At 38.4% G+C, this 25,982-nt stretch overlaps 1 protein-coding gene across 1 annotated transcript in view; it reads right to left on the bottom strand.

The window, feature by feature from the left end:
* LOC103772597 (RNA-binding motif, single-stranded-interacting protein 3) overlaps positions 1-25,982 on the bottom strand; it is a 352,252-nt gene that overhangs the window by 57,942 nt on the left and 268,328 nt on the right. Inside the window, exons 6-9 of the mRNA XM_008939933.1 lie at positions 22,767-22,873; positions 11,403-11,449; positions 3,921-4,017; positions 1,789-1,839 (exon numbers count right to left, since the gene is read on the bottom strand). Coding sequence (XP_008938181.1) covers positions 1,789-1,839; positions 3,921-4,017; positions 11,403-11,449; positions 22,767-22,873 — 302 coding nt within the window. The remainder of the gene's footprint in view (positions 1-1,788; positions 1,840-3,920; positions 4,018-11,402; positions 11,450-22,766; positions 22,874-25,982) is intronic.

Genomic DNA, 25,982 nt, shown 5'->3' with positions numbered 1-25,982 from the left:
TCTGTGTAGGAATTCTCTGACAACTTCTCAGACATTTCTAATAAAGAAGTCATCTTTTAATGAAACCTGGGCAATGGTAGTCCTGACTTTTTGCTTTTATTCTTCCTCAGTACTAAATGCCTCATCTCCATTTATTTAAGAACATCTAGGAAACACACGGGGAAAAAAAATCAGTGAAGGTACTGAGATTGCTACAGAAAACACATGGCGGTAACCCACAATGGCAATGACACTGGAACTGAAATGTTACACCACTTATCCCTTGTCCCTCTGCTTTTCCACCTACAAGCACACATCCTCTCATTGACACAACCCTCTGGGTGGCACTGAACAAAAATTTGACTTGGCATATTGAGGGTGCCACTCACCATGAAAGTTATTTTTCTCCTCACAGCCCTCTACCAAGGGGTAAACAGATGCCATAACCACACCCAAAATACCTCTTCTAGTACTGCAGAAAAATGCTTTGCTGAACATCGTCAAATAGAAGTCAAACACACATTAAAAAAAAAAAAAAAGAAAGAAAAGGGAAAGGAAGCCTTTATTCAAGGATCAGAGGTCCTCTGGCTTCCACAACATACTAACCATATATAAACTAATAAGATTTCTTGTGGTCGACAATTAAATCCAAATAATAGAATGTGGGACTGATTTTAGCTGTGAGTTTGTTCGATACAGTGAGCTTGCTCATCTCTCTACATGGAATACAGCAGTAGCTTTAATCCACTGAGGTGGAAACTTCCACCAGAGTCTGGAGAGGGGAGCAGCACTGCAGTGGTAGGAAGCTGGAATTTTTCAATTCTTTGAGAAGACAGTCATTCTCACAATATGGTCATTGCCTGGTGAGAAAAAACTGAAGAACTTGTCTCAAAAGAGTCGAGGGATATGCAAGGGGGCTTCAAATTGGGATGACAGCCCTATGCTGCCGAATGGGTATGCAGTGTAATTATATTCACATTGTTGTATAGCTAACTCTCACCCAACATTTAAACATGTGGGTAACAAACAATCTTAAATGATACATCTTCATTTTAATTTTACCCTCTTCATGTATTGATACTTACGTGGTGCATACATGTGGATTTTGATTAATGACACTGTTAAGCCTGAGAAACTGATCAAAGGTAGGAAATGAAACTAAAGCACTGTACATAGTGGGATTCAGTATGCTGTTTCCTTCTGCTGTATCTCTAATATTCAGGCAAAATGCATCAGAACTCTTCCGTGAGGTAAACAGAAAATCACCTGCATTGCTTCTAATGAATGTTGGTAAGCAGTAGTTACAATTGCTGAAACAATTTATTCAGGGAAAAAAAACCAAGTTGATTGGTCAAATCATAAAGCAGATACAGATTTGGCCAAGACTCTGTAAAGCTGTGCTTTACACTTTTCCAGTACTTGAAATGCATTACTGAGGTACTGAGGATCCCTTAAAGTATATACAGCTAGGAAGGCCTTTTTTGATGGATAAGCATATAAGGCAGGGGTAATTCAAAGCATGCAGGAATGCAGTTATCTTGCAGTCCCTGAAGCAAAACTTCAGAAGCAACACTTCAGAGCTTGTTATTCTCTTATAATCAATGCAATTAGATAACGTATCATCCATTCTTCCCTTTTCAATAAATCAAACAGTGCTCCTTAAAAAAGAAGAATCTTTACAGCAGAAGGCTTTTGTCAAAGGGTGCAGCTGGCTGCTTTTACATGACCTAGGGCTTTAATGTGGCTGACAAGCAGAGCGAGGCTACAGTGTAAGCACTTTTAGCTGGATATAAGCAAGTATCCACTTACTGTTGGTTGCATAACATATGGCGGATGAGGCATCCAGGAAGTACTCTGGACCTGCGTATCGAATACTTTTAATTAGCACAGAAAAGTTTAAAATGGAACTCAAAGATTTCTATTACAATGACGGAGTTAATTTTGGCAAGACTTAAGTCATATAACTCAACGTAAGATTAATTTATACCTTCTAAAGGGAAAAGCTTTCAAATTTCATTTGATAATGTTTTCTACCAAAGTCAAAAGTCTGAGCAATTGTACCACTTCTGTGATCCACACAGTTTTATCTCATAAAGCACTCTTCGATATTCCATGTTGTCCTATTTTTTTTATTTGTAATTTTTGCTTTCATCCATTGATATGATCGTGAATGCGTCATCCCACTGACAGTGCAGGAGACATAAAACGTTCAAAGTTTATTTTCAAAAGTATCTGTATGAACTTTCAAAGGCATAACGTTTTCAGAGAACCTAGAATAGATTTATTCCATTTTCAGTAAAAGTTGCAGATCTAAATCAGAATTTTTGAAGCTTATTCTAATTGAAAGCTTCCACAGCAAAGCTGGCTTAACATATCCCAGTCTCCCAGGATCAGCACTCACCTCACACATTGTGGGGTCCATTCCCACCAGAACTCTATATGCATCACTAAAGTCTTTCTTTGTTGTTCTGCCCTGTGGCTGGTACATAATGGATTCACGGATATACCAATTTTACTAACAATTAAACGCATCACAGAGTGCTTGTGCATTTGTGGTGGCATCTCTGAGCTGTAACTCACTCTTCTGCTAAGTATGGATGGCTCACATGCCATGATAACTCAAACTCGACTCAAAGAACTATACATCCTAGTTTTCTTTCACATCAGTCTGGGCACCACAACACACAGCAGGTACACAAGAAAATGTTTTTGGTGAAAATGCATCAAATCATGCAAATGCACGAAACCATGAAATGAAGCAATGGTTCAAGTCAGGATGGGATAAGGGAGCAACTGTGAATTGTGGAGTGGTGATAGGAAGATGTGGCTGGGTGGTCTCAGTTCAGTGGCCTGAATAAGAGGGAGGAGGTATGACTCTTAAGCCAGCTTTGCAGCTGAGAAAAATCCATGTGAGTTGCATTTGTATGTCTCTGGCACTGACATTTCTTTGGTGTTTCCACTAACTGAAATTTACTGAATTTATCTCACCAAGACAACATTTGTTTGGCAAGTGTTACATAGCCATTTAAAATTAAATAACTCAAAAAAAAAATAAATTACAAGAACCATTTATCTTTGAAGATCAAGCTTAAACCACAGTAAGTGTAAGCACAACCTCCTAGAATTACCTGTAAGCAGCAGCATACCATCTCAAAAAAAAAAAAAAAACCAAAACAACCAACCCTAACATTAAGAACAAGTCACAATGCAGCTTTGCAGGCTTGGGTAGTTTATCTCAGGTATGGAAGAGCACTGATGGCGTAGGACAGAAATAACTGAAATGGGAAACTGTACAACCAATGACCAGCTTCAGAGTGAAGTGGTATGTTCCCAGAGAACGGCTAATAATAAAACTACACAACCTGGGTTCGGCTTCCATCTCAGAAAGCCAGAGCATGGCAATAATTTCCCAGTGGAGATCCGTGAGGGCTATGCTGAAAAGAAAAATTCTGAACAACAAAATGTGTGGAAGACTAAAGAAGGACATGAGGACAGTTACCCTCAAGTACCTTGCTTTGTGAGGGATTCATAGATAAAAACGAGTGCTTCTAAAGAATGTTGTTACTGGAGCAAATACAGCTGAGGTCAAAAGGTCAAAATATGATGCAGTCAACAAATTATAAAAAAAAAGGCAGTTAAAAAACCTTTCAGTAAGAATGATAAACTTCTGCTGTTGTCAACGGGAAATGAAGCAAAACGCTGTTTGCTGGAGAAACCGACTGAAAGGAAAGGTTACGGTGGCTTTCATTGCCAGTTTAAAGCAGGAAACACTTAAAACCTACACCAAATGATACCTGAATACTACTAGAAAGCCTTTTGTTTAAAGTATGACTCAAGAGCACAAGCACTCACACAATTTCTGTGGTACACACTCTGCCTTCATCCACATCCAAAACATAATTAACTGGGAAACACGGTAGACAAGCGCGCATCTGACGTACCTGATATGTGGAGACAGGGGAAGCAGCAATGAATGGTGTGATTGATGTCTGTGGAATCATGCGGTTTGTTGGAATACTGTACGGTGAGGAATAAAATCTGCAAACAAAGAACAAAAGCGAGATTTTTTTGAACCTTTCGACTGCTAGGCTCTGACTAACTAATTCAGTGCCTCCCGGGCAAAGACAGAAAGAGTCTACACAGGTAATTATGTCCATCTATTTCCAAAACCACAATAAAGAAGATGTGATGGCTCCACTGAACAGATCTTGAAAATAGAAAGGAGGAGGAATATTTACACAAAGCATATTTCTTTCACTTCAACTAGCACAAATACAGAACTTCATGATACAAGAAGTAATTATCTGAAATGCAAAGACAGCTGATTTTCCAGAGTGCTAGCTAGTGAAAGGAAATTTCTTACGCGATATCAAACACAATATTACTGATTTTATTTTTACATTCAGTACTGTTTTCTTTTCAGATCTTAATGCTTCAGTGCTGAGAATAACAATTCCATATACATGCCTGAATTATTTTATTAATGGATGGCTATAAAAACTCTGGCTGAAATTTTCATATTCATCCAGGCAGGGTGAAAAAAAAACAGACCTTCTGGCAAAATGTATCAAGAATTATGATTATAAATGCCCCAGGTAGCACCGATAATCTCATATTTAGTTGGTTTTAATTCCATTGTTGCATGCTATGAACAAAAGTTGCACTGTCTCTTGTGTGATGGTAATAAATGCTACATTCCTTATCCTTCCCTTTGGGTTAAGGAATATTGATAAAATTATTACTTGGAAAATATTACTACTGGACGATTGTGTAAGTACTTAATATATATGTGCTTGTAAAGATTTTGCGTTTTTGTAAAGATTTTTGCATATGCCTTTTCTTCAAATTTAACTGAATGCCAGAAAAATAAAATTGCTTCAAAAAGAGAACATTTGTGGTCTTAGAGCTGTCAAAATGCTAACATTTTGGACTCAGAGAGAGAAACATTGTTGTGCAGTGTTCTCTTGCCCAGTTTAAACCCCATGCAGATCCTTCTCATCTAGCATGCACCAATCTTATGAGTAGCAGAAGATTTTGCGCATATGCTCTCTCTGTAACACTGAAGTGGATTACACTCCCTGCCTTTTCATGTTGTCTTTTCTCCCCACACTGAGGCATTCAACAGTAGCTTTCCATGAAAGCCATGAAAAAACAATAAAAATTACTGGTGTTTAAATCAGTGCTCTATGTCCTGACCGCCCTGGTATCCCAGACTTAGTCTTAATCAGTCTAGTTCAGACTGGATGCATTCATTCTGGGTGCAGGCTCAAATAACCACCGACTTCATCCAAGCAATAGCCTTGGAAAAACAGGCTGTCACCTTTGAAGGCTGGGTGGAAACTTTTAAAGTTAAGAGGGAAGAAGGAGACAGAGAAGCGATCATTTGGTCTCTCTACTCCAAATAAGATTTTAAAACACCAAAAGCGGCAGGTGGCGTCTGAGGATTTTTTTTTTGTTTGTTTGTTTAATAGAAATATATTGCTATTTTAGGAACATTCATCTGCCCTTACAATGCCTGCACACAGACTATTTTAAAACTGTGCCTTTGCCCAATTTTAAATATAGCCTATTATGAGAACTTAGAGGCATTTGTATCCCACTGCTTGTATCAAACATTAAGCACATAAAACATTGTGGGAGGAAGGATTTTTACAGCACTTGTTGGGTTCATCTATGGCATTAGCATGATGCATATGTTACCTAAGCCCTGTTACTGGGGTCTTCTCTCAAACCAAGGTTAACTAGAAATCACTTTGGCTCTGCTGTTGCTAAGTGGATGAACTAAGAAATGCTGTATGCAGCAAATGAAACAGCCAATGGCAGACTGAAAAAAAACTCTATGGGTATAATGTATAATGTATAGAAATACATATCAACCTCTTGAACTGAAGGACAGTATAAAAACCCTTTCGGGAAAACAACACATTTTTGTTCCTTCTGTTCTCATCCTGTCCATTAGCCTGGCATTGATGCTGTTCTTATACTCACACTGCATACGAACTGCTCGGACAAAGACAAGTGCAGGGGAAAAACAACTTTCCATCTGGAAGTAGTGCTGACTCTTTGGAATAAACTCTCCAATAAATCCCAGCAAAAACTACCAAATTTATAGTAAACATGTACTGAGCCAAGAACTTGACAGACAGATAACCATTTCAGTTTCAGCTTAGAGATGCAGTTATCTGAATAGTACATAAGCTTGTAGAATATACACTCTGCTAATGTGAAAAATACAACCCTTCCAACACCCCTGCCAATACCATTTATCTGTCACAGTTTGGAATGCTCTCAAATAAGCATCAAATAAAACATACTATCAGGACAGTCAGATATATTGTGAAAATGCATACACCAGAGCATCAAAGAAGAGAAAGGAAGGAAATCTGACGCAATAAATGACAATCTGAGAAAATCCAGTTCATATATTTCAATTTTAATAGTAATAAATCAATGTTAACAATCTGAGTCACTGTGACAGGCTGTAGGTCAAATATTTTGCAATCAGGAATCCCTTACACCCCAAGACAAAGGCTTGTCGTTCTGCCACAGTGTCACCTGTGCCCAAAAAAGGGATGTGGCTATCTCTGCCATGTGTGAAGCGCTATTCACTGCCCTGGCAGGACCCGCTCACAAAGAGGGCTCAGCATGCTCACCCATGGGACACAGAGACACCTCCTCCACATTCCCTTTGCATATAAATAGGCTAATTTCCTCATAAGTAAATGGCATAAGTGACATGCTGGGGACCTTATAAAAGACAGGTGGACCAAAAAGACAAGAGTGACTTGTTCTGGTATAAACCCCACAGCATCCCAACAAGATCTGCAGCTGCCGACCTTGCCATATTCAGTCTTAGGCCTTCCCTTTTTCTTTTACTTTAGGCTCAGGAAGAGGTGAAATGAGGCAGAAGATGCATATTCTAAATCCAAGGGAATAAAGGATTCTCAGTCATCAGAATATGTACACCAGAAAGAGAAGTGGAAAGAGATACCAGCTTTGACTCATTTTAGATCTATTCAATTATGCCCCCAAGTTTCATGCCATTAAAATATACAGTATCTGGTATTGTACTTGGAGAGCTGTAGGCTTTGTGGTAGTTGACTTGTGGTCTCTAAGGAGAGCTCTCCAAAAGGCTCAGCTGCATTTTCTGCAATGCAGTTTGCATTCTTATATTGGCCTATGCTTTTTTTTTTTTTTTTGCAGGCACATGCCAGTGTCCCTGTTCCTCAGCTGAAATTGCAATGTTAGAAGCTAAAGTGTAGAAATGCAGGTGGCAGGGGCAAGGCAAAATGAACATTGCCCTTGTATTAAAAATAGACCTCTTCAGCATGCCCAGATTCCATAGGGAATGCTCATCACTAGGAGGCAAAAAGATGTTCCTGGATGTTCCTGAAGAAGGGCTTATAAAGGGCTCAAAAGGAAATGCTTTCAAGAGAAGTTAAAAGGAGCCACCCTCCAAGTATATCACCAGGCATGCACAAGTAATGCTTTAAGAACAATTTCTGTTGCTTAACAGACAAAGCACATACTCCCCTCCTACATCAACCCTCCCTCTGCATTTGGGGACAGTATTATCTGTAGCGTCTGGTCGCTATTTCCCTGCCAAAAACTAGGGAAAAAACCCATATGGTTCCCGTCCTATGGGGAAATGCACAAGCTTCCACACAGAATCTGCACAAGAGCAAGATCCTATTTGCACTGCAATAAACACCATTTGCTCATGCCTTGTGCCTGCGGGCAGTACTGAAAAAGTTCGATTCATAAATAGTATCCTGGGGCTCACATAATGTAAGAGCATTACCAAGCATTACCAAGGCAGCAATTTTCTGTTGCAATAAGCCACACAGTCAGATGTTTGAGATGAAAAAGACCTATCTGAATATTGAGCCCATTGGCCAGCAAATGCACAGTATAGTCCCCCAGATATCAGATATTAAACTGATACAGTACGTCGCAATCTTAGTCAAATGGCCAGGAGGACTCAAGCCTCGGGAACATTTTAAATGAGCATTCTTACAGTGCAAGTACAAGACCTCTATTTTGTTCTTTGTATGAGTGCATTAAACCACTAAAACAATATTAATATCAAAATTGAAAAATCAATAGCATATTACAACAGGCATAGTACTCCCCCAAATAAAGCCTGAGTACCTTTGTAAATGCAATTCAGAAAAGGCTGATTAGAAACCAAAAAAGGCACAGAGAGACTGGCAGGGGAGAAGAGCTTATCTACTGAACTGCTGGTTACCACATCTTCAGTAACTCACACTGCAATGCTGTGTTACACTACAGGCCAGATTCGCCACTCCATTATACCAGTTTTATGCTGATGTAACTCCACTGGATGCTTAAAAAGAGTTACATAGGCATAAAAACAACATAATGAAATGGAGAATCAAGCTTTACAATGTAATAGACTCAGAAGAAAATTATCTGTTCCTTTATGGGGAAAAAAACCCTTAGCTATTTTTAGTGAAAGCCTCTCTCGCTTTTTTGTATTACTGCTGCTATAGATTTTCAAGGCAAATATGCAGTTATGCAGTAACAAAAAAGTGATGGTACTACACCATGAGCAATGAGAAGCCACCTTCTCAACTGGACAACATACAAGAACCCAGATTCTTCCCTAAGGTTTGGTTATGCACCACCCAAAATCTAATCAAATCCATGCCTCTTAAGGAACTGTGAATTTTAAGCACCACTGCATGACACCTGCAGAGACATGTCTCTAATAGGCTTCCATCCTCCATTTAATACTGCATGAACTTTGTAACTTAGATGTGTCAAAATGCATCTATCGACCCCATAAAGGACTATAATCAATCCCAGCATGTGTAGCTTATCTTTCTTTTTAAGTTTTACTGGTAAATCATACCTCACTTGAATCTCCACCTTGGCTTGGATATCTACCTTTCCCATCTCCAGCCTCAGTTCAGTAAGCTTCACGTGGGATGGTTACAGCACATCAACAAGTCCTGAGCTATGTCCAGGGTCAACACCCACTCGACCTGACCGCTGCATTTAACAGGCCTACTATAAAGAAGTGGTCTTTGTTATACAGGCTTTTGGGTAACATTGCTCCATGTTACCCAAAAACCTTAACGACTTGGTCCACCTTACTGCCAAAGCATTATGCAGTATTTTACCCACAGGGTGGGTATGGGCACACCATCAACACAAGGGGACTGCAAGGAGCAGCTCTGTGCTCACTTCCCACCTGTCCTACTGTGAGGAAAAGCAACGTGTCTGCCTACTCTCCCTTCACTGATGCTTAAGTTAACCTGTTTATTTACTTCATAGTGCTTAACAGCCTTTAACTGTCTTTCACCATGGCCACACTCGTGCTATGATATATTTGTCAGTGAGCAACAAAACACATTTGAGCACATTTACAAGCCAAGCATCGAGGTGCTCTCAGACTTAGCTAAAATAAAACCCATGAACAAGATTTTTATTGTACTTGCAAGTAAAGAGGCTTCTGAAAAAAAGTAAAGATTCATCACTACAGGGTATGTAGAGACTATTAAGTCTCTACATGCCTGGGGAGCTAAAAAGAAACTGTGTAACCAAAGGGTCCTGGTGATCCTTAGGTGACAACATTTTAAAGATGCAGCCAAAGGATGAAACAACAGTTGTGTAATTTTTGGTGGAGAAATCTATTTTTTCTGCATAGCAAGAGCTTCTCCTCATTATACTGCATACAATCAAGATCTCACCATAAGAGTATTTTGAATAAGATGGTTTTGTTCTAAAGAAACTGAAAATATTTTGACACTTTAGAAAGAACAGATATGTCAAAGCAGCAATTAATTGTCACTTTTAAGAGATATATCCAGTGCTGTAGTTTAGTTCATGTTTTAGAAATAAAGAACATTTAAAAAACTGCAGAGCTGAAATTTTCCATTGGGGACTATTTCCTTCCCCAATAATCAGTGACAGCATGTTCAAACAACTGAGTGACAAAACCATCTCAGCAGCCTGAACACCTGAACAATATGGCTACTCTGATATAAATAATTTCTGATTCTGAGATAGCTGTCATAATTTAAAAAAAAAATATCCTTGAAGTAAAATTACAGTTTCCAAAACATTCATTCAATTGACATGCAAGAATTAATTTGAAATAAAAGCCTGTTTTCCAGATGAAACACTGGTGATGGTTTTATTTATAGCCTATAATATATTATCAGCTGAAAAGTATGACATTAGAAAACAAAGACTTATTTGGGAGGTCAGGACATGCTAAAGGAACCAGAGGACACTGAAATCACAACTTATGCAAAAACGTTCCTTTTTTCTGAGTTGCTCAGATTTGGCCACTTCCTCCACATACATGGGAATATCATGAGTCCTACAAAGCTGCTGCTTTGGCAATTAAGCAAAATATGCTATTATCAGTGATTTAAAAAACAATCAAACCAACAACTACTGGATTTTTTTTTTTTTTTTATAATTGCTTAAACTAACAATGCCCCAACCATCCCTGGAGGTGTCCGTAAACGTGTAGATGTGGTACTCTGGGACATAGTTTGGTGCTCATGGTAGTGTTGGGTTAATGGTTGGACTTGATGATCTCAGAGGCCTTTTCCAACCTTAATGACACTATGATTCTAACAAATACATTTTCCCACTCAGCTGGAGAAGAGACAGGAGTATGCATGGAATTTGATCGTCATATCCAACATCTCTCTAATCAAAGAGTTATTGTCAAAAAGTTCAGGGCCAAACGTCCTTCAAATGGCTGCTACCCTGTCTGAAATTTCAATATTTCAAGGCTTTGCTTTTTAACTCATGATATAAATGGAAATGTAATAATGGAGTAAACTATATACAATGATACAACTTCTCTGCTAAATTTGGAAAAAAGTTACAACTCTTCACATTGGCAAATGGAAGTTGAGAAATGAAGAAGAGTGTTCCTCGTAATTTTACCCCTAAATCCGATCTGCTTAACACTAATTTAAGGACTTCTCCCTGTTTGCTATTTCTATTCTGGCAATGCCATGGAAGCCAGCCAGCCTGCAGAGAGAACCCCAGATGAAGTATCCATTATCCAAAATACACTGGAATCTTCAAAGACTATTTTAACAAAAGCAAAGTCAGTAAAAGGAAATTTTACTGGTTCCCACTTTATGACAGAGAGAGATTAAAAAAAACCCAGACACTAGCATTTGCCAAATAGGGATGGAAACTATTAGGAAAAACAACTTCCTATTCAAAAGGATACTGCAAAGAAGGGGGCATAAAAACATAAAAACAAAAGGGAAACTGAAAGAAGAACTTTGCAATATACCATTACATGCCTCAGACAAAATACGACTGAGTGAATTTGCTTCTGAGTAAGTTTCACCACAGAAAGAGAAAACAGAAGATGGCATTCAAAATTATTTTTTAAAAGGCATAAGAAAACATGCATTCCTTACCCGTTCTGAATAGCAGCTGTTGGATCATAAGTCAAAGCCATGCCAGCCTGCACATAGTTAGGGAAGAAAAACAGATTTTTACTATTACTGCAGGGAAAAAGAAAAAAAAAAAAAAAGAAGAAGACATTAAACATATTCTAAGCCAGTATGAATAAAAACTGAATGCAACTTATTTGGAAATCTAAATTCTCCAATGAAGCTCAGATGGCCCAAAGCAGCACAGACAGATTGGTTACCTCCCTCTTCCTGAGAGATCCTGAGAAACAGATCTGCTCAGTATGTTGGTTGTCATCTCTCCAGAACATTTAAGGCAAGTGGTGATTTTGTTGCACCAGTATCAGTTAGTAACTTCGCTGAGATCAATGTATTTACACTTGAAGACTCACTATAATCAGACAGGACCAAACCTTGCTGTTTGTTGCCTGTGAGACAGGTACTTGGTAAATATTCTAAAGCTAACTTCACAGGGGCTTCTCAGGAAGGAATCTCACCTCTCCTATAAAGGCCATATTGTATATGACTCCAGCCATCTACCATTTCTGCGAGCTGTCACTTGTACTTACAGTGAATTCATTACCGTGAAAAAAGAAACAAAAAGTGGGCTGTGAAGCAGAAAAGACCAGACAAAAAAACCCAACCAAACCAACCCAACAAACCAAAAAACCAAAACATACTTGAGCTTTTAAACACAGCTTTTGTTGTCCAGAGATCTGGACAGCAAAATAATTTGTTAATGGGCTACAGAGAGACTTTCAATTGCTGTTCACTACCAAGCAGATGGTGACCTGTGTGAAAGGATTTGGAAGTGTCAAAACACCATCCAGTTAACAACCGTCATCACTGCCACCATTAGCAGAAATATCCACAGGTACTGCAGGAAAGTCAGGGTGACAGCAGGACTGGAGACTGAATTTCCTTCTCCACCTTATGCTCCAAGACAGCAGTGAGGGCTGTGTGGGAAGGACCAGTTTTTTCCTCAGCATTTAAGACATAGGACTGACAATCTCTCCTTCCTCATACCACATTTGCTTTTGCTTTTTGCCTTCCTCACCCCCCCTCCCTTTTGTCAAATACTTGCCAATGTAAGACACTACCAGGAGATGGCAAGACATCTCCCTTTGTGCAGGGCTAGAAGCAGAGAGGAGAGGACCTCCACTGCCCCAGGTGCTTCTCTCCCTTTGAGAGCAGCTTAACAATGGCCATGGCATCACCCCCCCTCAAGCCACTGTGTTTCTCTCTGCTTATCATACAGACCATATGCTCGCTGACTGAGACAGAAGACAGTAGCATTTGCTTCAAGGACAGGTGCTTTACCAATCATGTGGCAGGGTCTTTGCTCCTGCTGGGAGCTTTTAATGCCCCTGGACCCATCTACCAAAGTACTTTTGAAGAATGGCATCTGCCCTTTTCCAGATGGTTGCAAAGACAGGTCAGGAAAGCATTTGGGCTTGGCTGGCTCTCATGCAGGCAGGTGAGCAGCCAGGACCAACGCTCTGGTGACGAGCAGGCGAAGAGCGAGCAGCACTCCTGCAAGAGGCAGGTTCGCCTGGCAGCTGCACGCTGGTCTAAAAGGACATGGACCAAGTTTCCACAGACTAAAAATAATTTCTGATCTGAAAAGGCAGGCTTTGCACTACCTTATGCAGCCCAAAACTGTTCATGTCATTATTAAATGTGTATATTTTTCTCAGATGCTAGGGCAAATGCTTCGCTTACTGAAAATGCCATTGTTTTAATAAAATATGTGCTATTGCACAAAGCAAAGGAGAATTCAGGAGACTAAGGCCAAGAACAAAAGGTGATTTTTAAAGATGCATTCATACAAAGAAAAAAAAAAGGCTATTTCTTCAAGTTTAAGATGCCAAAGAAACAAATTTAGGGTGACTTCAACCACTGTTAATGTAGGTGTAAAAATTAAATTAGCTCAGAAAATCATAAAGGATGATCTACTTAACTTGTTTTTATATTCTTATTGCTTATACATTCTCACCATATTGTATTGTTTGGTAAGGTTTCACTGAATACTAGTGGAAATGAATACAATTCATCCCGAAAGAGAGCAAATAAAACGTAATATGATAAACATTTTTTTTGCAATACATTTTAGAGAAAAATTCCACTTTTATTTTCCTTTCTCTTTTTAACACTTGTAAAATATGTTATTGCTCTCTTCTTACATTCTGCACTAGTAAAGACAACTTAAATGTATAAGCCCTAGAGGGACAGAAAAATTACTTCTATTTTTTTTTAAATTAAAAATAACTTAAGATACTGTTCATAAATCAAAGTGTTGACATTTTAACATCTCATCACACATCTACTCAAAACTGAAGAAAAAGCCCCCTTACAATTCCTTGGAAATGAGAGATCAATGTTTTCTCAATAAGGGAGTTTCTAGATCTAAGGACTGTTAGAGTTGCTGGGGTCAGAGCTCACTACATCCCACAGCTCACCTTAGTGTGACCTGGGGACAAAGTGGCAACAGAGGAGGGTGGGCTGGGAGGAAAGAGGAAAATGAACAATTGCTTTTATTTTAGCTTTGTTGACATAAATAAGAACGAGGGTGCAGAAAGGATAAATTGCAACGTTTTTTTCACTGGCGCCCTAACAACGCTCAGTGTCCACATGGGACCTGTTTTCAACACGTTCAGTTACTTCTCTCATGGGCAATTGAGCATGTGGTCGTGCACAGACCCTCATCTTGCCCTCTAATCCCATCATGCCTCTGTTTTCTCTATATTAGCATCACATTCATTACACATTATTGGTACTAGGAATAAGGAACAGCACTGTGGGCCTGGTGAGTCCAAAATAGGAAAGGCTAGACATTCACCTCCTTATCCATGCTCCATATTGATGCTGCACAGTGACAGGCTACCAGAATCTGTTTAAGTGCTTCGCAGTGACCACTATAAATATCACCATCCCATTTGCCATGAAATTAAAGTTTCACATTAGAGAAATAGGACACAGTGTGTGACAATACGTGCATATGGTACACCATCTACAGTATGCCCAGTAATAGTGCTAATATCCCCCATTGCTGAATAGCTCTAAACAGCTGCTATTTCAAATAGCTGCTAACAGAGGACTATTTACTTCTTTCCCATCAAGTTGTGTATTTCCTCCCTACAAAATTATCCTGGCTGGAAGCCCAGGAGAGGCAACAGTTAGCCTGGACCAGCGAAAGATTTATGGTCTGAAGCATCCTCATTCATCAGGAATAAAAACTGATGAGCAATAATAACTTACTGGAAAATTGTCTGCACTTTCCTCCATAGCACACAAACAGGAATTCCAAAAATATCAAATACAGAATATTAGGCTTGGTCTCAGACTTCCATGCAACAGAGGTCCAGCTTACTCTGTCAAAACCAGAACTGAATATAGCTGTCACTGTGCTTAATACAGTATTAAATATACCAAGGCACTGGCTGATGCCTCTATAGCAATGTTCTATTGTGCTGAAGTATATTTTCTTCCAGGTCCTTTCATCCACTGTTTTGCTCATGTTTCAGTGGAAGGACAGGGTCTTATTCCTTCTTCTGATAATGACACTTCCTGATGAAATGCCATCTCAGAGAGTGGCACTAATGATGGAACACTGCTTTAGGAAAGCATTTGTCAGATAAATCTTCTATGAAGGAACAAGTGAACCACAGAAATTTTATGCTGCTCAGTCAGATAATGGGCATACACTCAGCTACTGAATGAAAATCCTGCACCTCAACATTCCAAAGTGCAATCCTTAAAGTAAACAAAACAAACCAAAACAATTATTGGCTGGTCTGTTCACAATGTCACATGACACAAACAAAAACAGCTCATTTAAAATACTGTTTTTTTAAAAAAGATAATTAAACCATATATGTTTACTTACCACTTATTTTTACCAAAGTGTCTGAACTTAAGACAAAGGAATGAAGATTTTTGTTACTTTGCCGTTGCATTTTTCTAATTATTGACATTGGTAAACAAAGAGATTCTAATAATAAGAGACACACTCTGCACCTTTCATTAAATTTAAGCTCTTTCCTTCAATAAAGTAAAGGAAATATCAGAAAGCCTCTGGAAGGCAAGGGCTACCCCAGGAAGTTCAAAGTCCTGTGTTCTACAGTTTGCTGTGAAAAATTTTCCACAGGCAAAGGTAAAGTATTCTGTTTCTGTTTCTTTCCCTCTCTTTGTTATGATTTTAACATAAATGAGCACATTTGCCTCATTAAAAAGACTCTTAGACCATCACATTTGCCTTGCTTATGTAAATTTGATTTATCAAGGTCTTAAAGAAATTATTAGGTTGCAGAGTGATTATTTAAAAAAAATTATCACATCCTCAATATTTTAGATCAGGTGGGTTTATAATTTTTCTTCCAAATCACTGTGAACTCCTATTATCAGACCAGTATCTGTGTCACAGCAAACACAAATACCTATAAATGACCAAATTTTAAGTTGCAAAATATCTTTGTTGTGGCTAGAATGCAGATTTTATTAATAACTTCACCAACTTATCGCCACCTCCCTCACTGTGTGCAAAAAATATATGTGCATAATACCACAGAAGTTTTTCTATGCCTCTTCCTCAGAGGTACATTTTTCATGTTGTCTCCTTGAACCTCCTTTGGCCAGACTTTGCCTAACGCTGGAGCACCTGTGCAAAACAAGGCTGCTATCACCGCAGGATTTCTTATTGTGCAGGAGGCCACAGACCCCCAAAACTGGGGAGGACTACAAATAAAAAAGGGGTGAAACCCACTGAAGTGGTGGGTTTTCCAAGCAGGAGGCTTTCTGGGTTTCTCCCACTTAGGTGTGATTTGGAAAAATCAGCTTGCACCCTGGGACTCAAGGGGTTTCTGTAGAGAACTCATGTGGGTGTTAGAGCAGAAGGCAAGTCCCTCTTGCCCGTGTCCTCTGACTCATCCCCTCACCCTTTCACACTGGAGGACTGACTGCCACTCCAGGGGAATGGGTGTGCTCTTGGCTACTACAGTGGAATTTCAACACTGAAATTCCTGTACTTGTTTTGTTACCACCGCTAATATCTGCCAAGCATCACAGCACAAGGATCTCTTGTGCTCTGACAGCAGATACTCTGAGAGAAACACATTGAAGAAGGAAGAGAGGAGGGGGAAGAAACCAAAAACCCAAATCAGATTCGCTTCAAATACTGATTTAATAAAATAAGCTTAGTCACCAGTAAAGATAACTTGACAGAGTTCCTTCCTTTGATTATTTAAACAGTTCTGTTCAGAAATATTCCACATTATTAGAAATATTTATGAATTTAATTATGAATGAAAAACACCTTTCCTTTTTAGAGAAGGAGAAATCTAGAATGTAAATGTGACAGACATCTTAAATATATAGATGCATATGAAAGAAATGGAGCATTTTCTAGTGATGTGTGCTCCTTAAGCAGCTGCAAGTTCTGAGGAAAAAAAAAAATGGTTGTGGAGAGAAAATTATGCAATATTGAGGTCAAACTTAAGTGATTCATGAAAACCAGAAGGTCAGAGGTTGAGCTGATAAACACAATGACAAGTTCAGATACCCAAATTAATTATGAGAAATCCTTTTTGTCCTACAGAACTGGACTGGAAGTCTGATCTACACAGCTTCTGTGCTTGGAGCCAAGTCACTTTGTTTCCACTTCAATTTCTTTGATGAGTTAAAAGATAAGCACTGAAGTTTACAAAAGTTGAAAAGAAAAGAAGAGGATAATACTCGCCTCACAGAGACATGTATAATACAATATATTTATTCTTTTTCCACAGCCAACTCATACATTTAACCTTGCTATCTTCAGATCTATGAGACGTTGACTTTCAGGGATCTGGCATATCCATTTTGCCCTCATTCTGATCCCGTGTTAAATCATCTCTGGATTACAATCACATCTGCACACTAGATGTGTGTTACAGTGAGTTGGGAAGATTTCCAAGGATGGCTTGGAGTGCTACTGAAAACACCAGCCCACCAAATACCCATGGAGGATACAGCACAGGGCAGAAGAAGATATGTTCTTTTCCCCTGTCTCCAACATCTTTTTATTCTATATAAGAAAACACTCTTGGAGCAGCAGAATGGCACAATGTTTTTCACCACAAAAGGAAATCTAAAGCCAAAATGAAAACTAAAAAAAAAAAAACAATCTCAGAGAGAAGGTACGGTCCTGATCCTACTTTAATCAAACCACGGCCCTTATTAAATGTAAAAAAAATGTTCCCTTTGGAATTTCTCATTTCAGGGACAGTGATTTCATATAGATCATTGTTTTAATATTCCTATATGCTTTCTAAGCTCAAAATCCAACCATTTAAACTGGTCTTTCATATCTCTATCACTTAGGTACTTTTTCAAAGTGTTATCCACAATGACAGCGTCTTGTGTTATGAAGATTTTTAACTCATTGCTCTGTGTCTTTTCACTTATTTGCCAGTTACATTTTGCCCTTCTACTTTCTCCCTCCACGTAGGCTTCTCTTCAGTTCCTCTCTTTGCTCAACTAAGCTTTTGCTGAAAATAATAATGCAAAATACTGACCAATGTCTAACTTACACGCACACTAAGCATAGAGCAAATGTCTTTATGTGTAGTTTGCATATGAGGGTACTACTGCATATCTGGACAGGCTAGAAACTGTCTCTCACAGAAAAGAAAAAAAATATTTATCTAGGTATAAAATATGTAAGCCCTAGACACTGAGTATTATGAAACACAACTAAGATGTACCAATCTCCTTGGAAGCACAGAAAGTCTGAGTTATAAATGGGCCTGGCACACAACTACTATTCATTTCTAAATGCCTGCTGCTGGTAAAGAAGGGATGACCGGCCCCAGGATCAGCTGCTTCATCCCTTCGTTGGTACTGACTTTACACAAAAATTTGGAAGTCTCTCAAATTACCTATTGTATGTTTTTCTCTTTAAATTACTGTTTTCATTAAACAAAATTGTAATGAGGAGCAGATAAAAAAAAGAAATAGTTAACAAAAAACACATTCCCAAACTACTAGGTCATGTCATTTTTTTTTTTTTTTTAAGAAAGAATTAAAGATGTATTTAATTCTTCAGACATTTCACCAACTGTTCTTGAAAGAAAACAAAGGAGAAAGAGGGAAAGGAGGAAGAGAGGGAGGGGGTGGAAACAGAGGTTAATCTCTTGGCTATTTAGAAACAAAAAAGTAATCCAGATTACAGAATCAAGAAAGCAATCAATAGAAGAATTATGGGTAGCAATTATTAAATAGCAAATGTAATGGCAATTGACAATGACTAAATTCAATGCCATTCAGTGGTTCATGTCGCTGTTGTGATATATGCACCAATACTGTAATGGTGATAGTTCTCTTGCAAGAAAGGCAATGCAAATATTTAAACGGTCTACATTTTACAGAAACTTGCAAATGAAGTATCAACCGTTTCAAAATATTGTAACTGTAAAAAAACCCCAAACTTAATTACTTTGGGATGACCAGATATAGAAAGGCTACTATTTCCAGAACTGTTCTTCCTAGCAGAACATAAACAACAATAAACTTTGGGCTGATGCAAAGAATTTAATTTGCTTTCAATCCATGAGAGATTTCTCCCTTTCTACCAGATAAATTAAAATAAACACTCTCTTAAATACACATATATAACTATTTTATTTCTGAATAACCAAAACAAAGTTTCAGTAAGTAAATCTGCAATAACAGATTATGTTGAAAAATTTAAGTTGCAGTTTTAATCCAGTCTGATCATAATTTCAGGCTACTCTTTAATCTCCAGATGCATTTTCAGCTATATGAATATTTTTTTTGAGATATGCCTCCCACCTCTAGACTTGTCAATTGCTATTTAGAGGTAAACTAAATCAAATATTTTGTGGACAAAATTTGAATATGTTTACCCTCCACCACCATCTCAATATGATCTTGTCAGGGAAAGTTTCAAAACAGGGTGCTGACTTAAACCAGCATGACTCGGGAAAACTATGGTAAAAAAAAAAAAAAAGACAAAGCCAAATGGAACTTTGCGCAGAAATTGTCTCAGTTATTAGGTCAGAATTTCACTGCAAATATTTCCAACATTGGCACCTCTATGTTAGATGACTAATTTGACAGCCTTTTATAAAGCCATCAGTAACCTAAGGTCTCAGCTCCTTAGTCCAGAACTGGTCAGCCATCACAAATCCTTAGTCAAATGCCTCAGTAAATCTCCTGAGTATTTCCTGAGGCTTCAAATAAGAGTGCAAGGGTAAGGACTATGAAATGCTATTCAAGGTCAGGCATTCTTCCCTGGTGACAAGTGGCCAAGTAACCATGTACCAAAAAAAAAAAAAAATCACCCTGAAACACCCTAGAGAAATTCAGTGTACTCCTGAAGACTTGACTGTAAAGGTACACCAATTTACCAGTGAACTGAAGTATTTCTATATGGCTATGAAGCAATCTAGATTCTCTGTTGTATTCTGCAGTATGATCTGAAAACTTTACCAAAAAGAAGAAATCTGCTCTTCTAAATTCCCTAGAAGCTCTCTGTAAAAGAGAGCAAAACCTCTGAGAACAGCTTGGCTAGAGAGGTAAAACTGCAGCAAACCTGCTCCCCCTTACTCCACCTCCTGCCACATCACTGGGCACAGCCCCTGCCTCCCCTTTGCAGGCTCAAACTCCAGGCCAGCAACACAACTCTTCATGCCATTTCTATGGGCTCTGGCTGAGCAATAATCCTTATGCACACCCAGTGTTAATGTTGGTAAACCTCAGAAGTTTTAGAAATGCCCTTCATATAAGTGTTCAAGGATGCAAAGGCTTATCTTAACAATAGCCAAATACTTCTTGGTCTAGATACTATAGGATTTGTCTAGGGTGGAAATGCTGTGGGTGCAACACCTCAGACACTATTTTAATGCCTTTTTAGTGTTTTTTCATGCACTAAATTAAATTTAAACTAATTTTAAATTAATTTTAATGCTTTTCTTTGGGGAAGAGACCAAGAAAAGCCTGAAGTGTGGGGAACATTTCCAGATCCCATTTGTAATCAGAACTGTGATGCTAGTTGTATATCAGTCATTTCTCACCACTTGCTAACTGTTCTTTTCTGAAGAAATTAAAGCTGTCAGGAGTAATTGTAAGGAAGTTACCTGAGTGCTGCTACCTAGAGAATAACTGAACAGTGCACCATGTTTAGAGTAAGATCATTAAAGGACAAAGAGTTAGACAAACTCTGCTATATATAAAATAGAAGAGTAATTACACAGGAGGATTTTACATTGGAAAGAAGAAAATTAATAATGGTGGGGAAGAAATCCAATAAATGAGTGACCCTAAAATAGAACGTGCATTCTCATCTTTGATGCTTTTAGTACTAAATATCCAATGTACAGCAAAGTATTACGGAGATGTTAGTAAACAGAAAATCTAAGAAAATCTAAAAAAACAGAGCTTATTCCTAGCCTGAAATACTTCTGAGTTTGTATCTTCATGATCTTTCCACATTTGTAGATTATACCATGACAACAGCTCTGTAATTCACTATAAACAGCAATAAGGAATGGTGTCCCCAAGCACTGAAAACTACTTTTTAAATGTTGATACAATAAACACACCAGCCACACCCTGCCTTTAGGTCACAGGGTTACTATGCTTGACATGAGCCACTCCACTAGCAGCAAATGAACTATGCACAATGTAATAAGCTGATGCCATGAGGCCAGGAGCATAATGGTGTCTTATTTGCTTTAACTTTATATTCTCTTGCTTATTGAATTGAAGCAAGTGTAGAAAGTTGAGATAATAGCTATGGTGGCATTTGCTATTTAAACAGGGATTTAGAAATCTTTAAAATACTGACTGTTGACATTACTGAGGGCTTATTATTGTCTCCTATATACAGACCTTTGTTTCTCAAGCTCTGTATATGACGACCTGAGTCTACTGCTTGAAGTACTTCTTGGGCACTTGTTCCACAACAGATCCATAACATAACAAACCATAATGGCACCTAAGAAGATGTCTCCATTTTTTGAGATATATGACATGAGAGAACGCAATGAACCTTTGGAGACTTTTGCAACAGATTGTAGCAAATGTGGCTACCACACTGGCACCTTCAGCCTACAAAGCTAAAAATATTTGGGGCACTGCTGATGGAACAGTGTACAATAACCACCTTGCTGGAGGGAGAAACTTCTATGCTTTCAAGAGGCGATTATTGTTTAGGTGGACACCAATCATGTTAGAGTATATATGTCATAAGTTAATGGTCTGAAAAGCCTCAGCTAGAAAAATTAAGTAGTTACAAAAAAGCAGAAGCCCTCAAGAAACATGTAACTTAGAAATAACAAATAGTTTTCTTGTTTATTTGCTTTGTAAAATTGAAATAAATACAGCTAATCCCACAAAAAAACCCAAACCACACCAAACCAACCAAAAAAAACAAGCATTAACAACAACAACAACAAAGTAAAAAAACCCCACCAACTCATATTCTAGTGGGTCAGAACTGAGCAATATACTTTCTTTTCCCCTGAATATAAACTATAAACACAAAGAATAGATGTTTAGGATAGAAATGCTCATAAGTCCTTCAGCCTTCATAGCTATAATCATGCCTAAGATGGTTTTATGACCAGATTTACCTCATTTATTCAAGTGGTTTTATTCTATTATAACATTCAAGAAGAGTAAACAAACTATTCAAGAGTCAAATAAATTCCTTTCTTATTTCACCCACATTTGGCGTCACTTCATATGCAAGTACACAGAAAGGAAGCTCTAGTAACAGCCTACTTGCAGCAGAGCTGAAAGCAGCTGTTAGAGGCTTGGGTATTTTTTAACTTTGTACAGATGATGGAGCTGAGGCTACTGTAAACTGTTTTGTCTTGGGCAAAACAAAGAGCCCAGGTCAGATAAGCTTTTTGGAAAACTTTTACATTGACCATACATTTGGATGTGTAAATGCGTCTCTCCCTTTTGTAATAACCCACCTATTCTCTGATGATGTTTTAATACAAAGAACTACATGGAGGAAATAAGATTGAGTTGCTTAAGTGTAAATTGATTTGAGGTTTATAAAAGGTATACCATGGGTGCTGATGTCACACCAGTAAGAGAATACTGGACTCAGGTCTGGGTGCAGACAGGGCACTCACAGTGGGACCAGGCTGTGCACAGTTCCACACCTAGCTCTAAAATTCTGTTTTCCTGTAACTTTACACTCAGCACATTATTATGAGCCTCCCTGCTTATTTACTTTTTTCTACAAGAAACCAATGTATTTTGTGTGCAATCTGATTTCTTCGTAGCCCTGAAAGGTAGATCTCCAGGTCTGCAACTGACTTCTGCCAAACCCCAGGGAAGTAATCGTTGTGTGGCACTTACCTCTCCTTCTCTGGGCCACGGCCTTCCATTCTGTGTGTATTTGCTTTGATTCTGTCGCTTCTTTTGCCCTCCATCAGCAAATTTGCACAGCAAAGGCTCAGTGGGGGCTGCAAAGACAAGAAACCCAGTCTATATTAGCATCCCACCCAAAGAAAGTGATTATACCAGCAACAGTAGTGCTTTGTCATACTGATCTTTTGAAGCAAAATCTTGCCTTCTGCAGATATTTTTTGCCTCTTTTAGCCTTGAATCCACTGGCAGCTGTTCTTATTAACTAAGCTTCAAAAAATATATACTGGCAGCCCTTAAAAGAATTTAGCAGATATTGTTGAAAAAAATAATCAGCCTACGCAGAATATTAAGTTGCTATAGTGCAATAGTAAAGTCAGGCAATAGTTCCAGCTAAGTTAGACATGTATTCATGACCAGCATTAGCGCAAGGATAAACACTGTTTTACTAAAGCAGCTTTCTGTTTTTATTGTAAAAACTTTGCAAGAATCTGTTTAAGGAATAAGTGCTCTCACTATTTCTGTGTTTCTCAGCATCCAATCCTTTTAAAATCTGAATAAACAGAATAAACTAGAGACTTTTGCCAAGCACAGTCCAATTAGCTTTCTTTTCCTCGTAACTCCTCTTTTAAGCAAGTTGGCAGCTGAGAAAACCTGTTTCCTTTCCAACTGAGACCTGGTGTGTGTGAATACAATATTCAGGGGGGCTGGAGCCCTGGGAATAAAGGATCTCCACAGAGCTGCACACCCCAAAAGACTGTTTACAACAGGGCCCTCTAGTGCAGAAACCACCACACATCAAATGGGTATAACAGGAAGGGAAGTCTGTGTCTTGGGATCTTTTCCCATCTACCCAGCTTTTAACAGCCTCCTAAAATAGTTTTCAGCCAAAACTGTAATCAGCTTGCTGCTGGGAGCTTGCCTTTGCTGTATCCTTAAAAGAAGGACCAAATTAAGTGTATGTCAGGATTAGCTTTTATTGTCTATATCAGCAGAGAAGTAAACCAGTATTGGCTTGGTTGAAAGAAATCTAAAAATTATGTGTCACCTCTAAATCTTTTCAGGAACTTTTGGGTTCCCAGGCGTGAGAAGCAGATACTCTAATTAATTAACCAAGGTGTTTGATTGTAAAAAACAAGAAATGTGTTTTTTTATTCCTTGTTTCCTGGTTCTGGAAGGCTAGAAATGTTGAAAGAATAAAGTGCAGGGACAGGAAAGAAATGTTAGGGGGGTTGGTCAAGTTACTGACTGACTTATTTGTAACAAAAAATAAGACTTGGTTAAAGGATATGCTCATATAATACTAAAAAAAGCTCATCTCCCTCAACCTCTTAGTTACAACAAGATCAAAATGAGTCAGAAAGTGTAGATTAAAATCTGACCACTTGAAAACTGCAACCAAGGAGGAATGCACATAGAGAATCTCACATCAAACCCACAATTTCTTATTGGGACAGCATCGCTTTGGCTACTTCTGAAGCTTTAACAGCTTTGTTTTTTCATTACCATTTTACCAGGCTAGTAATTTCCAAGGTCACTAGAAACTGAACTGCAGGGAACAATCCATTACTGGCAGAAAGCTCCAAGGTGTGACCCTAGAGGTCCTTCCCCACCTCTGACTTCGATTACTGTATCAGATTTTGGTAGAAGCAATGCTCAGCCAACCATTTTAAATTTAAAATAATGAAGTTTTAAAAGCATCCAGGTGGCTATGGAGAGTCTTTCTGCAGATGGAGAGATTTTACAGAGCTGATTGCCCTGCATTTTCACCACTTTTACTCCACAGTGTGATGCTGCATGATTTCGGAGTGCTTACTTACAATTCACTTTGATGTGACTGTGAGGAAGGAGCAGGTGCTAAGCCAGCATTAAAGAAAGACCTATTAAACATCACAACTGAAGCTTGAAAACTTTTTTTGTTTTATGCACTGAAGAACTATCAAGCAACATATGATACCATTAGGAGTAGCACATAAAAACAATCTGCACCTTGGATATTTTACACATGCCATGATCATCTTCTAACGTACATACGTGGTATTAGCCCATATACTATGATGTGGTTGAGTAAGATAGGCAATCATATGGTTTACTACATATTCTCTCTGTATATTAGCCAACCACAAAGAGGAAGCTGTTGCCATTTCTGGAATTCCCAATCTACAGCATTACCATCTGACAACCTCTTCTTTGTTAACCTGAGGCTTCCTAAAGTTGACAGAGATTGAACAGAGCTGCCAAACAACTTTATCCCCTCCATCTAGAAAAAAAACGTGAAGAACATTGTACAGACTTTTCAGGAGGCAGGGAAGAAGACAGAAAAAGACAGTGGTACCATGCCCTTCACAGGCAAGTTTCTGCATGTGAGGTTATATTCTTCTATGGCAAAAGGAGAAGAATTCTGGGGAAAAAGTTGATTTGTGTTGGTCAACATTAACATAAGCAAAAAGACCAAAAGAAAATGTTCTGACAGGAGAAGAGAGTCCAGATAAGACAGGTTTGGGTTGTCTGGGTTTGTTTGTTTGTTTGTTTGTTTGTTCGTTTGTTTGTTTGTTTTAATACAGGCACGTGGCATACTACATCCAGCAAGAAAGAAAACTATCTTGTTAGCCCTGAAGTGGTGTATATCTTAATGCTTTACACCTGGAAACAACTCTGGCAATCAATCTCAGAATATAAAAAAATCAGTTTAATAATCTCTCTTCTTTTAGGACAGAAGGTAGAGTTCAACAGAGTCTTAGGAGTTCAGACATGATGCTCTAAGTGCACAAAAGAACACAAATCTCTGGTTTACTTCAGTCCTCTTGAAGTCCCTTGTAAGAAAGGTGCTCTAGGCTTTGCAAGATCAGATGCATATGAATATTCGGCATTAGTACCATCAATATTACTAACCAAATACATCACAACACAAGATATGGGAAAGAGCATATTGCTTTCCTCTGTATCAGCAAAACTCTAAGTAGAATTCTATTTTAATGGTTTCATGAAATGTCAGAAATGCTTTAAAATAATAAACTTATGTGAGACAATAAAACCATCACACTTTGGTCCTATGGTTAGCACTTCAAAATTAAAATATTTAGGAATTAATCGAACAGTATTAACATTATGTGAATGATACCAAAGTGTTGCAGCAGAAGTGGGATATTTTACCCCCAAATACTTCAGGAGGGGAGGAAGGGAAAAGAGGAATCTTTTAAACTTTTT

This window comes from Merops nubicus, unplaced genomic scaffold, assembly GCF_000691845.1.
Source record: "Merops nubicus isolate BGI_N331 unplaced genomic scaffold, ASM69184v1 scaffold195, whole genome shotgun sequence".
Taxonomy (NCBI): Eukaryota; Metazoa; Chordata; class Aves; order Coraciiformes; family Meropidae; genus Merops; species Merops nubicus.
This window is presented reverse-complemented; position numbering and strand designations above follow the sequence as displayed.